This window comes from Geotrypetes seraphini, chromosome 19 (assembly GCF_902459505.1).
Source record: "Geotrypetes seraphini chromosome 19, aGeoSer1.1, whole genome shotgun sequence".
NCBI lineage: Eukaryota > Metazoa > Chordata > Amphibia > Gymnophiona > Dermophiidae > Geotrypetes > Geotrypetes seraphini.
The window spans coordinates 36,343,041-36,356,117 of NC_047102.1; the positions used below are offsets into that span (position 1 = coordinate 36,343,041).

At 42.2% G+C, this 13,077-nt stretch overlaps 1 protein-coding gene and 1 long non-coding RNA gene across 3 annotated transcripts in view; one reads left to right on the plus strand and one right to left on the minus strand.

The window, feature by feature from the left end:
• Nucleotides 1-8,301, minus strand: part of PKP3 (plakophilin 3) — a 91,038-nt gene extending 82,737 nt beyond the window's left edge. The window contains exons 1-2 of one of the 2 annotated variants that reach the window (XM_033928838.1): nucleotides 8,147-8,301; nucleotides 1,629-1,755 (exon numbers count right to left, since the gene is read on the minus strand). In XM_033928838.1, the coding sequence (XP_033784729.1) occupies nucleotides 1,629-1,658 (30 nt within the window). In that variant the 5' untranslated portion in view covers nucleotides 1,659-1,755; nucleotides 8,147-8,301. Of the gene's footprint in view, nucleotides 1-1,628; nucleotides 1,756-7,888; nucleotides 7,907-8,146 lie in introns of those variants that run through there. The other variant, XM_033928839.1, reaches the window with a different exon arrangement.
• LOC117352380 overlaps nucleotides 1-13,077 on the plus strand; it is a 255,037-nt gene that overhangs the window by 101,934 nt on the left and 140,026 nt on the right. The gene's annotated exons all lie outside the window — the stretch shown is intronic.

The window sequence follows — 13,077 nt, forward strand, 5'->3', positions numbered from 1 at the left end:
AAGTGTGTGAGGCTTGTTCAGATGAGGATGGGGCAGGGACAGGAAAAGAACTCGCGAGGACGGGTCGAGGAAATTCTCTAATCCCTGGAAATACGAAATGATAAAAGTGAGTCTCTTACCTTGGCATAAAGCGTTTGTACCTTCATTACAGCAGGTTTACTTGGATATTATTTGAACTTCCTGTTTTAGGGCCTGTTTTACAAAGCCGTGCGGCAACAGCCCCGAAGCCCTTTAAATCTCTGGGCTTCGGGGCCGTTACCACACAGAAGTAGCAGGCCCTTAGTGTTTGGCTCCAGCACTATGAAATAGTCTCCCCAACTATCTTAGATCAGAAACTTCCCTTACTAAATTGAAGTCATTGCGCAAACCTATTCATTTTTCCATGGCCTTTCTGAATGCCTCGAACTAAAGACTTCAACACCCCCCTATTACTGGAGCTGCTTATGAAAAATGAATAAGAGAAATTGTTACATTGGGTTTTATCTCCTTCTTGTATAGATTCTATCCTAGCCTGTCCCTTCTTGGGTATAAGGCTGTTTCATGGCGACACCAGAAAGTATTTCTTCACAGAGAGAGTGGTTGATCATTGGAACAAGCTTCCAGTGCAGGTGATCGAGGCAGACAGCGTGCCAGACTTTAAGAATAAATGGGATACCCATGTGGGATCCCTACGAGGGTCATTAGGGCATAGACAGGGGGTGGGTAAGCAGAGTGGGCAGACTTGATGGGCTGGAGCCCTTTTCTGCCGTCATCTTCTAGGTTTCTATGTTTATTTTGATATTTTTTTTCCCTCTGTCTCTTCACCCTAGGTTTGTTTTGAAGGTGGTATTATTAACCGCACACAATTATTTTATACAACTAAATGTAGGTGTCTCTGCAGTTCTCTTTCTTTTTGTTTTGCATCCTTCACTGCAGATTTTGTCGATTTTTCTGTCTCTTCACCCTTAGCTCAGTGGTCTCCAGCATGTGGCCCCCCAAAGCCCTCCATCGTGCTCTTAAGCAGTTGGCTGAAATGCACTTCAAATCCTGTGACTGCATGCATTTCAATCTTGCCCACTTGATATACATCAGCAACTGTAAACAATTTCTGAAGCGTGTCTCGTTTATAGAATTTGCTACTGTTGAAAATCCAAAATAAAGCGCGTTTTAAAAATGTATCCCTGAAGTGTTGTGGAATCGATACTAGAATTCATTTTTCTGTAATACCCAGTCTGAACAAGCAGGTCAAGATCATTTACAAAGTTAGTACTATGTGTAAGCTTAAAATATTTTTGCTGGCCCTAATTCACAAAGGGGGGCCCTTTACACGAAAAAGGTTGGAGCCCCCTGCCGTAGCCTGAACTTCGCTGCCATGGAAAAGAACCTGGGGTCGTTTCCTGCACCTGTCCATGGCTAGGGATGAGGTGTTCACGGTGTCTGTGGGGAAGGGGTATTTCAGACACTGCTCAACGACCGCCCTGACCCGGAGCGCTTATCAATGGGGGGCACGTGGGTGGCATCTAGCTAAAATACCAGGGCTGGACCCAGGACCTGCCTTTGCCCAATTAGAAGCTGGTGCTTATTGAAAAGAAATGAGAGGGAAATGCTGAGAGAAAAATGAAAGAATAAAATCCATGGCATATACTCACTTTGTTTATATTCGTCTGTACAGTTTGCATGGTTGTCGTGACCTTTGACACCTACACCGTAGAGTCAGGAATCGCAGAAAGCGTTGAATTCTTACAGGTTCGGTTTCAAATCCACTGGGTTCTGGACCTGATAAAGAACAGGTAATGAGTTGAGCCACGGGACTCTTCCTTCAGTTAGGTACCTGCAGCTGTAAATCTGGCCACACCATCAACCATACCCCTCTCGTCTTGCCCTTTGATGTCTTGTTTCATAATTTTTTTTTTCCACTGCTAGGTGAACACTAAATTAGACTAGTGGGGCTGAGAACTAGGGAGACCCACTTCAAATCCCACAGCAGCTGCTTGTAATCACCTAACCTTCCGTGGCCTCAGGTACAAACTTAGGGACAACCTAACTCGGTTTTTTGCTCATTGATGTACTGCAAACTAGATCCTTCCTTGCAAAACACGTGACTAATCAGAAAGTGCACATCACATGATGCATGGACACAAGTTTCTGCACTAACCTTGCCTGCTTTGCTTTTGCACACAATCCTTTTCTGCATCGTCTACCCAGGTAATTAAGTAGACACCTCACTAACCATGCACTGCTGTTAGTACAGTGGTGCCTCACACAACGAACTTAATTGGTTCCAGGAGCAAGTTTGTTATGCGAAAAGTTCGTTATGTGAAACGCGTTTTCCCATAACAATACATGTTAAAAAAAATAATTCGTTCTGTAGCATAAAATATGCTAAGATGACATAAAAAAACATAAATTTTTTGTTATTATTTTTATTTAGATACATCTAAAAACATAATTGTTTTTTAAAACAACACACATTTTTTAAATTTAAGGACAGACTAAGTAGAGTCTAATTTTACAGTGAGAGAGGGCAGAGTCTCAGCGGCAAAAACTGGGACTTAACTGTTCATTTTTTTTTTTTTTCTAGCATCGGGGAAGCGGCGAGAGTAGCTCCGCCCCCCCCCAACGCATCAGCAGTAGGCGCCGGGCCCCTGCGAGCCGATGGTCCGCCACTGCACAGGGAGCCAGGCGGAGAGAGGGCAGTTAAGCGCAGTGCCTGCGCGGAAGGATGCAGCTCGGGCGACTTCATTGTGTGAAACGAAGTTCGTTGTAGGAAGCAAGACATGAAGTTCGTTGTGCGCAGCGTTCGCTGTGCGAGGCGTTCGTTATGCGAGGCACCACTGTACTAGATTTCTGTATCAGTCCCCGTAGGTTGTAAGCCCTCCAGGGACAAGCAATACCTATTTTTCCAGAATGCAATTTGCCTTGAGATATAAATGAAAAAGGCATGAGCTAAATTCAAAATCACTTTCCTTAATTTGATCTCTGGGATTATTAGTGGATCTCTTTCAGGGTTATTTCCCCAAATGGGTCAGTTTTGTGCATACCAGACAGTAAAAAACCACACTGCTAAACCAGGGCATGTGGAGTACGATCTTAGTCTCCCAAACTTACCATATACACTCGAATAGAAGTCATTCCAAATATAATTCGAGACCCCCATTTTCCTCCCCTCAAACACTTACCAATACAATCTAAGAACTTCCATTCTGTTCTTTATTATCCAAACCATAATTCTGACCTCCTCAAACTACTATAAAGTAGTATTTTAATTCTGTAATTCAAAATACTGTAAATCGCCTTGAACCTGTTTAGGCATAGTACAACTCATAAATACCAGATTAGATTAGACAGGAGGAAACTGAGAAAAGCCATTTAGTTAAGAATAACTTTGTGAAAGGCAAATGTGAGATCTGTCCTATAGAAATTCTGGCAGATTAAATTTTGTCCCAGTCTTCTGGACACACCCAGTCAGTTTGGTTTTCAGGATAGCCACAATATATAAGCTTGAGACTTTGCATACAAGTGAGGCAGTGCATGAACATAAGAACATAAGATTTGCCGCTGCTGGGTCAGTGCACAGTAGTTCGCTCACGTGGCGGCCCTTAGGCCAAAGACCAGCGCCCTATTTGAGTCTAGCCTTACTTGCGTATGTTCTGTTCCAGTAGGAACTTATCCAATCTTGTCTTGAATCCCTGGAGGGTGTTTTCCCCTATAACAGCCTCCAGAAGAGCGTTCCAGGTTTCTACCACTCTCTGGGTGATGAAGAACTTCCTTATGTTTGTACGGAATCTTTTCCCTTCTAACTTTAGCGAGTGCCCTCTCGTTCTCTTCACCTTGGAGAGGATGAACAATCTCTCTCTACTAAGTCAATTCCCTTCAATATCTTGAATGTTTTGAACATGTCCCCTCTTAGTCTTCTCTTTGCAAGGGATTCTCTAGCCTCTCATTGCATGGCAACTCTTCCAGTCCTAAACCATTTTTGTCTCTCTTCTCTGGACCCTTCTGAGTAGTACTATGTCCTTTTTCATGTATGGCGACCAGTGTTGGACGCAGTATTCCAGGTGGGACGTACCATGGCCCGGTATAACGGCATGATAATCTTTTCAGATCTGTTTGTGATCCCCTTCTTAATCATTCCTAGCATTCTGTTTGACCTTTTCGCCACTGCCACACATTGCATGGATGGTTTCAGTGACTTGTCTACAAGTACTCCCAAGTCTCTTTCCTGGGGGGTCTCTCCGAGTATAGCATCAGACATCCTGTATTCATGCATATGATTTTTGTTACTGACATGCATCACCTTGCACTTATCCATGTTGAACCTCATTTGCCATTTTGCAGTCCTTTCCTCGAGTGTATTTGTGTCTCTTTGTAGGCCTTCACAATCCTCCTGTGTCCTCCCTACTCTGAATAACTTTGTATCATCCGCAAATTTAATCGTGCCAATTTCTAGGTCATTTATAAATATGTTGAAGAGCATAGGTCCAAGCACCGAACCCTGCGGCACTCCACTCATGATGATTTTCTAGTCCTAGTATTGTCTATTCACCCCCACTATCCGCCAACCAGTTTTTAATCCACTTGAGTATATCACCCTCGATTCCATGGCTCGCAATTTTTCGAAGTAGACGTTCATGCGGAACCTTGTCGAACGCCTTCTGAAAATCTAGATATACAATGTCGACTGGGTCACCCTTGTCTATTTGTCTATTTACTCCTTTGAAGTACAGTAAGTTTGTCAAGCAAGATCTTCCTTTGCTGAAGCCGTGCTGGCTGGTCCTCATGCATATTCTTTGTGGATATCCTGAAAACCTGACTAGCTGGGTGTATCCTGAAGACTGGATTGAGAACCCTGGATTAAAGTTAGATGCTCTGACTCTAGCCCAAAAACCTAGGGAGGGGTAGAGGGTGGGAAGGAGAGACAACTGCAGTCCCCCATTAAAAAAAAAATTTCACAGACCAGTCTAAAAACAAAAGGACAGCGACAAGTTTGAGCTGTAACCAGTGTTTGACATTTTTGGTTTAAAATAAAAACCTAGCTGCACTGTACATGCTCTGCATGGTCTTGGATGTTCTGAGTGAGCAGCTGGAAATGCAGGACTGGAAAGTCAGAGTTTGAATTCTGCTCCTCGGTTCACAGACTGATTATTACCAGGACTACTCAGTGGGGCAAGCCCATGCTGGCCTCCTCCCCCGAAAAGAAGCAGCTAAGCCTCCTTAACAATCAACAAGTGTCCCATCAACAGGATTAGTGCCAACAGGAAGAGCTGCATTAGTCACATTTTGCTCTTAAGGTATTTCAAGCTGGCTCTCGCTCCGACAAAAATCTTATTATGTTTGCTGGGTTCACTGAATTGGCTGTAATCAGCATGCCGTAGACCCATCCCTCCTAACAGTTTAATTAGAATTTAATCCTGAGTTTAAGCACCCCCTGCTATTTCAGTACAGAATTTCCCCCACGCAGCTCTATCAGAACCCCTCATTCCAGACCAGCTTTGGGCTGTAGTACCTTCTTCTGTTCCAATTTTGAGATTTCCGTACCACACACCCTGATCTCTGCTAAAAGACCTGCATCCCCCCAGGCTGTTCAGATGCTAAGATTCCAAACACAGTTCTACCAAGGCACCTAAGGCCTGAGCTGAACTTCCTCCCTTTACTATTCCAGTCCTGCTTCCTAGGGATATGGGGAATGTCACTTGTCCTTTCATATTGTTTTTAACCTACAATGAATTATATATTGGATCGTAAACCACTTAGATTTATTTTCTGAGAAAATGTGGTTACATCAAATAAATTGAACATTGACACTAGAAAAGCCTGAAATTTCTTCTTCTTTTTTTTCCCTGTTGTTAATAGTGTGTGGTATTGTTCAGTAAACAGCTGATGAAGAATAGTGAGGCTAGAGTGTGTGCTCTATGAATAAAAATTTCCCTAAAACTAAAAAATCCACAAACGACAAGGAAATCTAAACAGATGAAGAGACTGATATTCAAAGAGATTTAACTAGCTGAAAGGGCTCCTGGCTGGTAAAGTCGTGCTTGTGCGAGGTAACAGGGGCTATCCTCTGATATCCAGGAACACTTAATCGGATATCACTGAAAGCCGGCCATTTTGTGGGTGGTCTGGGGGTGGAGTCAGCACTTATGCAGCTAAAGGTCAATAGTCAGCACTTAACCGCCTTAGGGCTAGATTCACTAATACTCACCTTTCCATTCGATCTGTGGGCGATCCGCGGCCGAGTCTTGCCGGGCGATCGATTCACGAAACAGTCCCCATGTAAATGACCTGATCGGACACACGCCCACAAGCGATCCCATGGATCGCTGCAGAGCGATCCAGACGCATGCGCAGACCGTCCTCTCTGCCTGGAGAGGCGATCCGCGCATGCGCTTTCTCTCCTCAAAGCTTTATGTCAACACAAAAAGGGTGTGTGTGTGGCTGAAATCAGTCTGTTTCACCCCGATTTCTCTTTGACAACTGTTTGACCTCGGTCCTGGGGCCGGAAAAAAAGCAGCTGGAGCATTCCCCAGACTGAAACAACGCCATAGTGCAGCCTCGCTTTTAACCCGTGGGTTAAAAACACAGGTTCACAGAGAGGCAGGGCGGCTGGGTGGCCGAGAGCAGGACGGCCGGGCGGCAGAGAGACAGGGCGGCAGAGGGCAGGTATACAGCTCATGTAATGTGTGATAATCCCTCTAAAACTCCCCCAGAACCTACTCCTGTCTGCCATCCCAACAGCCCTTATGGCTGCAGGTGTCACCTATATGGCAGTACAGTAGGATTGTTGGGCTCCCACTTTCCACCATAAATGTAGTGGTTAGAGTGGGATATGGGCCTGGTTCACTCTACTGTCTACCACACTACTCCAGACACCTACTTGCTGCTCTATTAGGATTTCCCATACCATGTGCTGCTGTTATAGAGACAGGTATGTGAGAAGGGGGTCACTGACCACTGGGGTGTGTGGAGGACTATATTTTCACCCTTCCAGTGGTCATCCGGTCAGTTTGGGTACCTTTTTGGCCCTTATTTGTTTTAAAAACAGATCTAGCCCAAAACATCCAAATTGTGCCCTGGACGTTTGATTATCACTGCCCAAAACATGCCCCCTTATGATTTAGACACACTGGAGATAAAACGACCAGAAAGACGTCTAGGCATCCAAGTGCTGGTTTATGCAGTCTTTTGGATGGCTCTCTTTTTTGAAAATGAGCCCCTGGCTATATAAACCTGGATATTCAAGGTCAGTGCTTGGACATGGCCTGACATTGAATATCTGGAACTAAAGCTGGAGGTGGCAAAAAATCGCTCACCACCTCTAGCTGAATATCGAACATTTTTTGGTCTGTACTCCCCTACTGCATCCCATCCACAGCTCTTTGTCAATGCACTTCATTCCTGACCTGCTCTCCTAAGTTTGGAAAGCTGAGAAGGCTAGAAATTCTTTTCACGTGGTCGTATCTGTCCATTTCCATTTTCCTGTGTATTCCTCTAAAAACACTACAGAACTATGCTGAAGTTGTTTTGCTGTGTTTTTAGCTCGTGCCAGGGGATCCTCATGACACCATGTTTGCTGCCAGTGAACTGACATGAATTACTGCTGGAGGCTGATCCAGTACTATTTAGCTGTTGTTTTGTCCTGTGTGTAAGGAGGAGGGGAGAGAGATAGGCTTTAAATAAACAATTATTCCAGTACTGAGAACTAATTAGGGTAGGAAGAAAGAAGACCAGCTTTTCCGTGCTTTCAGGCAACTTTGCACCTTAGAAATAATGGCATATACTAGTATACAAGTCAAAGTATTTCTACTTCTCTGTTTAAAAAAACTAAACTCCATCATTCTCCTATTCTTCCTTTTAAGTAATGCAGGGGAGAACAAGCAAAAATCCCTGGTACATTAAAGTTCAGTCTCACCAAAATCCAGCTGCCTATTAGCGATCCAGATTCAGTCCTCACCAGAAGCTGTTTCCTTGCTGTTGCTAGAATAGGGTTATCTCCAGCAGACCCCCTAATATTTTTTCCCAGTTCAATCCACACACGTTCCCTCCATAAATGTTTTGCTACTCCAGAAAAGCACAGACACCCCTCGAATCTCTCGATGGCAAACACGTACAGAGCTGACCCTGGGAAAGGATTTAAGAAGAGCAGAGAGCTGGGAATCAAAGCACCTACGCTGTCTGTCGTGGCTTCAAGGGTCCATGGAGATGGGCTGCATTCTGTGGGGGGGCTGCTGGCTATTTCTTCGTGTCCTGCCACCATCTCAGTTCCATCCGAATGGGACGGCAAGCTGGGGCATAATTGTTGGTCTAAACCGACAGATCATTTTTCCACACCCAATTTGAAACAATTAGGCTCAAAGCAGCTTCAGTGCTGGCAGGGAAGGAACACCTAATGATGTCACCCGACCGGTTGCTTCTTTTTTTTTTTTGTCTTTGTACCTGAAAAAGTTAGGAGATACCTCTCTATGGTGATAAATCTCAGTTTAGAAAACAGCAGATTATTTCTGCTCATAGGAATCTACTGATCATAGTTTATAATGTATTATTTACGTGTATTTTGCCTTTATACAAGGTGGATTACAACATTACATACATAATGTCATTATAACATAGAAAGGGTTACCAGATTTTTTTTTTTAATTATTGTAAAATCCGGACCCATGGCCCTGCTTCCAGGCCCACCCAGTTCTCCCAGCTCTGCCCCATTCCGCCCCACCCCTCAACCTGTGCTCAGAGCCACATCAGGAGGGCATCTGCACATTCACAGGAGTGACACAATGATGTCACACGCATTGCATCCACACATGTGTAGATGGTCTCCTGACACAGTCCCGTGCTGGAAGCTTTTCAAAACCCAGGCAAATTGCCAGGTCTTGAAAAGCCACCTGGACACGTCCCGGACACCTGGTAACCTTAAACATACATTAAAAAAAAATTGATCACAATTGCTTTTCCAGAAGGAAGGTGAAAAGATTACCAGACAAAACCATAAATGTCCTCAGCATTAAAAGGAAACTGAAGAAATAAGTGGAAACTCCTTAAGTGTCCAAAATTGAGAAACTCAACCAATAAACGTGGAACACTATATATGGTGTATAATGTGTTTAAAACAGAGAAAAAAGGACCTCAAAAAACCCCTAGATCACAATCAATAAAGTTATGAACAATCGGGGTTAGGTTTTCATCACTGGTCCAAAAACTCTGTATCTTTCTTTTTTTGGTTTTTTAATGCAATAAAATAATATATAATATATTAATATTCGAATATTATAAATTCTCTAAATCGCTTAAAGAACAAGTTAAAGCCGGCAAGTTTGTATTAAGGCTTTCTATAATATGAAATAAACCAGGCACTTATCTTAATTGCCCAACGGAGGCCCAACTGTTTCGCTCAACGGGCTTCTTCAGGGGTAACGATAAGAGATAACCCTGTGCCGGTACTGACTTTGCTCAAAAGTTCTTGAAAAATGAGAGAAATAAAGAAAATAACATTATAACAATGTATTAGCGACAAATAAGGACATATTTATTTCAATGACATACTGATATAGTGACTGCTGATACTAAATATTGAACAATTGTAAAAAAGTTTTTTTATGACTCAATAAAGCCGTAGGCATCAAAAGTAAACAATGAAATACAAACGCTTTTGATAAAACATATATCCTGTCATCAGTGTAACTGCATATTGTTTGTTACTGACAACGTTTTAAAAGCTATATATCACCCGTATTTGAACGGGACCCAAAAGCTATTTTGACCAATTTTACCACGTTATAGGATATTCAAATGATTATACATTGTTTAAAAGTTTAAAATACATAACTTGCCTGCGGTTTAGCTGCGTGTTTCTTTGCTAGCAACAATTTATAAACAAAATGGCGCCCGTATTTAAACAGGACGCCAAGGCCTTCTTAGCCAATCAAATTGTGAAATAACGTCATCGATAATGGCGCTACGTATACCTCACAGAATTTAAAGGTAAAGTGACATATTTGTTTGAATAAGACGATAAGACATTGTTAACTTAGCTTGGTGATATTTAGTATAGAACATATGTTTGAAAATGTATGTTAAGAAAAATTTTTTTGATTGCAGATTGATAAAACTAAAAACATACCAAACATTTCCCCCATAAACATAAAAGAGCCTGATTTATATCTAGAGAATCAGAAAATAAACCTTAATCTATCAATCCCCTTCACGTGAACAGAAGAAATATATTTATTTTCACCTGTAAAGATTATTTTCAGGACAGGCCTCTTATGTACAATCATTATAGCACTTACCTGTGCTGAACTGAAAAGTGAAATTAGGATTGTTAGAAAAGACTCTTGGGATCAATGAAACACAAGAGTTTATTTGTTTTAAATAAAACCACAGTCTATTCTTGAATGGTTGGGCTTGGTCTAAGTGCCATAACCATGAAATCCTTCCTTTCGTGCTACTGATTTCCAAGATTTACACAGAGCAGTTAAACCACTTCAAGTAAGACAGCTATGATTATGAGTCAACTTGAAATGGACACAAGAAAGAAGCAGAAACAGCGAGTAATACAAGATTCACTCTGACTCTGTGCATTGAATCCTATATGCAGTAGTAAGTTTTGTAAGGAAAACAGGTACCAAGTCCAGGGCAGGGTTAACCCTTCGGTGAGTCCTAGGCAATCACTGGGCCCATTATAATATAAATATATTTGAAAACTCATGCAAATGGGGTCTTGGGCGTACTGCAAAAGGAAACCTGGCAGAGAAAGAAGCAACTGCCAACTGCTCCTTCAGACTGGAAGACAATACACAGAGATGGAGAGAATAGATGGTGACCAGTAGACATACCAGGGCAAAAATCTGCTTTGAGGATCATTAAGGGGCTAGAAGTTTCAAGTTTATTTCAAGTATGTTTATAATTTGGTATACCGACCATCACAGCTATCTGGCCGGATTACAATATTAAAAATTTATAAAACATGAAAAATAAAATAAGGCAGGTTGTAGCCTAGACAGGGACAAAATTTGGACATGTTAGATACAAGAGGAGCTGGGGGGGGAGGGAGATTTTAATTACATCAAAAAATAAAAATATCAGGAAGAGAAGAGGGAGAGGAGAATACAGGAGGAAAGGGAGATCGCTTCTTAAAAGCGGTTCTTTTTTTTTTTCCTTGGAAAGGATTCTTAACTGCAGTTTTGGTATGTGTCTTTGAACAGAAATGTTCTGGTTAGATAATTTTCATGTCTAGCTACTGTCCATCATTGGTGGCATCAAGTAGGTTTAATTGCAAAATATGAATTCCATTTAGCAGAATGCTGTAATGATGGGGCGAAATCTAAACAAGTGATTGTCTCCCTGTTTTGCAGTTTTGTGATACCTGACTTTAGGACCTCTCTTAGATACTATTTACCTTTTGTCATCTTGTACGTCAGATGTATTACACCTTAAGTGAACGGATAACTTATATGTTTGCTTCTTTTGTATCTCTCATTTATGATTTTCTATATTGATTCTTTTTTATTCTTCTTCTCGATGTGCAGTTCTTTCTCGTACGTTATTAGATATATCTTGTTTCACTGCGATTGTAGTTCATAATACATTTGTTGTTTTAACATTTCTGATCTCCTTTTGGTGAAAATTTAATAAAGAACATGAACTGAAAAAAAAACCCCAAGTTGGAAAATAAAGTGAGGAAGCAAAATAAATGTCATTTACAATATTGTATCAAGCAAATAAAGATGCCATTAATTGATGCCTATGGGGGGTGCATTTTCAAAAATGATAGATGTCCAAAAGACAGCCTTAACCAGCACTTGGACATCTTCCTAGTCAAAATGTCCAAGTGGGCATTTTCAAAACAGATTTTCCAGACGTCTTGCTGGTTGTTTTGTCTGCAGTATGTTAAATCTTAAGGGGGCATGTTAGAGGCATGTTTTGGGTGGGCTTAGGGCTTGGATGCCTTGCAGGGATAATCAAATGTTTAACAAAACGTCCAGGGCACCATTTAGATGGTTGTGGCTAGACTTGTTTTAAAAATGAATAAGGATCTAAAAGGTGCCCAAACTGACCAGATGACTGCTGGAGAGATTAAGGCATGACCCCCTTACTCCCCTAGTGATCACTGACTCCCTCCCACCACCCAAAGATGTGAACCCCCCCCCCCCAGTACTTTCCAGCCTGTCTTACAGATTCACATGGTTCATTTACATCTCCACAACAGAGCAGAGCGGCACTCTAAGGGTTACTGCAGTGAATGCCACATTAAAGGTCCCAGGTACAGATGTCACCATAACTTACTTATATTGTATGGTGAGCCCTCCAAAATCTGCTGCACCTACATAACACAAGATGATACCTGTAGGCATAAGGGCTATTGTTGTGGTGTATAGGTGCCCCTGTGCTGTGCTCAGCTGTCTGTGAACAGTTTGCTAAGAATGCTGGCTGCTTGCACGTCCAAAAAGCTTGCTTTTGTGTGCTTTGAACAAAACTGGTCTGGCACTAGCATTGAATAATTCATGTCTAAACGGATATTCATTTATTTATTTTATTCATTAGAATTTATTTACTGCCTTTTTGAAAGAATTCACTCAAGGCGGTATACAGCAAGAATGAGTCAAACATAAGCAGCAGACAATTACAGCAGTACAAATATTCAAATAACAATACATAGTATGTTACATTAAAATGTCAACACCGTTCTGCGGCCGTTCCTGGTTAAATGCCGCTGTATATTAGCAGCTGGCCTGCTCGGTGTGGCTTAAAAATCCCTGCATTTATAGCTGACGGGTTGGGTGGCTTTGCCCAAAATGACGAGGAGCCACAGTCAGAATGAACTAGGCTTCCCTGTTTCTCAGCCAGTTGCTCTAACCACTGGGCTACTCCTCCAGGCCTGGAGATAAGATGTTTGTGTTCTCAGCAGCGTCATGTTTATCTGTTCTGCACTCCCAGGCTCTTCCCTCACAATCCATCTCCAGCTGAGCAATTCCTACCTCACCGCTTTGGCATTTTTCTTCATCGGGGTTTGGTTGCTTTGATAACACTGCTGCGCCCTGTAAAATGCTTCCGTTTCTTTTCGTTTCTGCTAACTCATACCCTCCAGACTGATGGTACAGAATG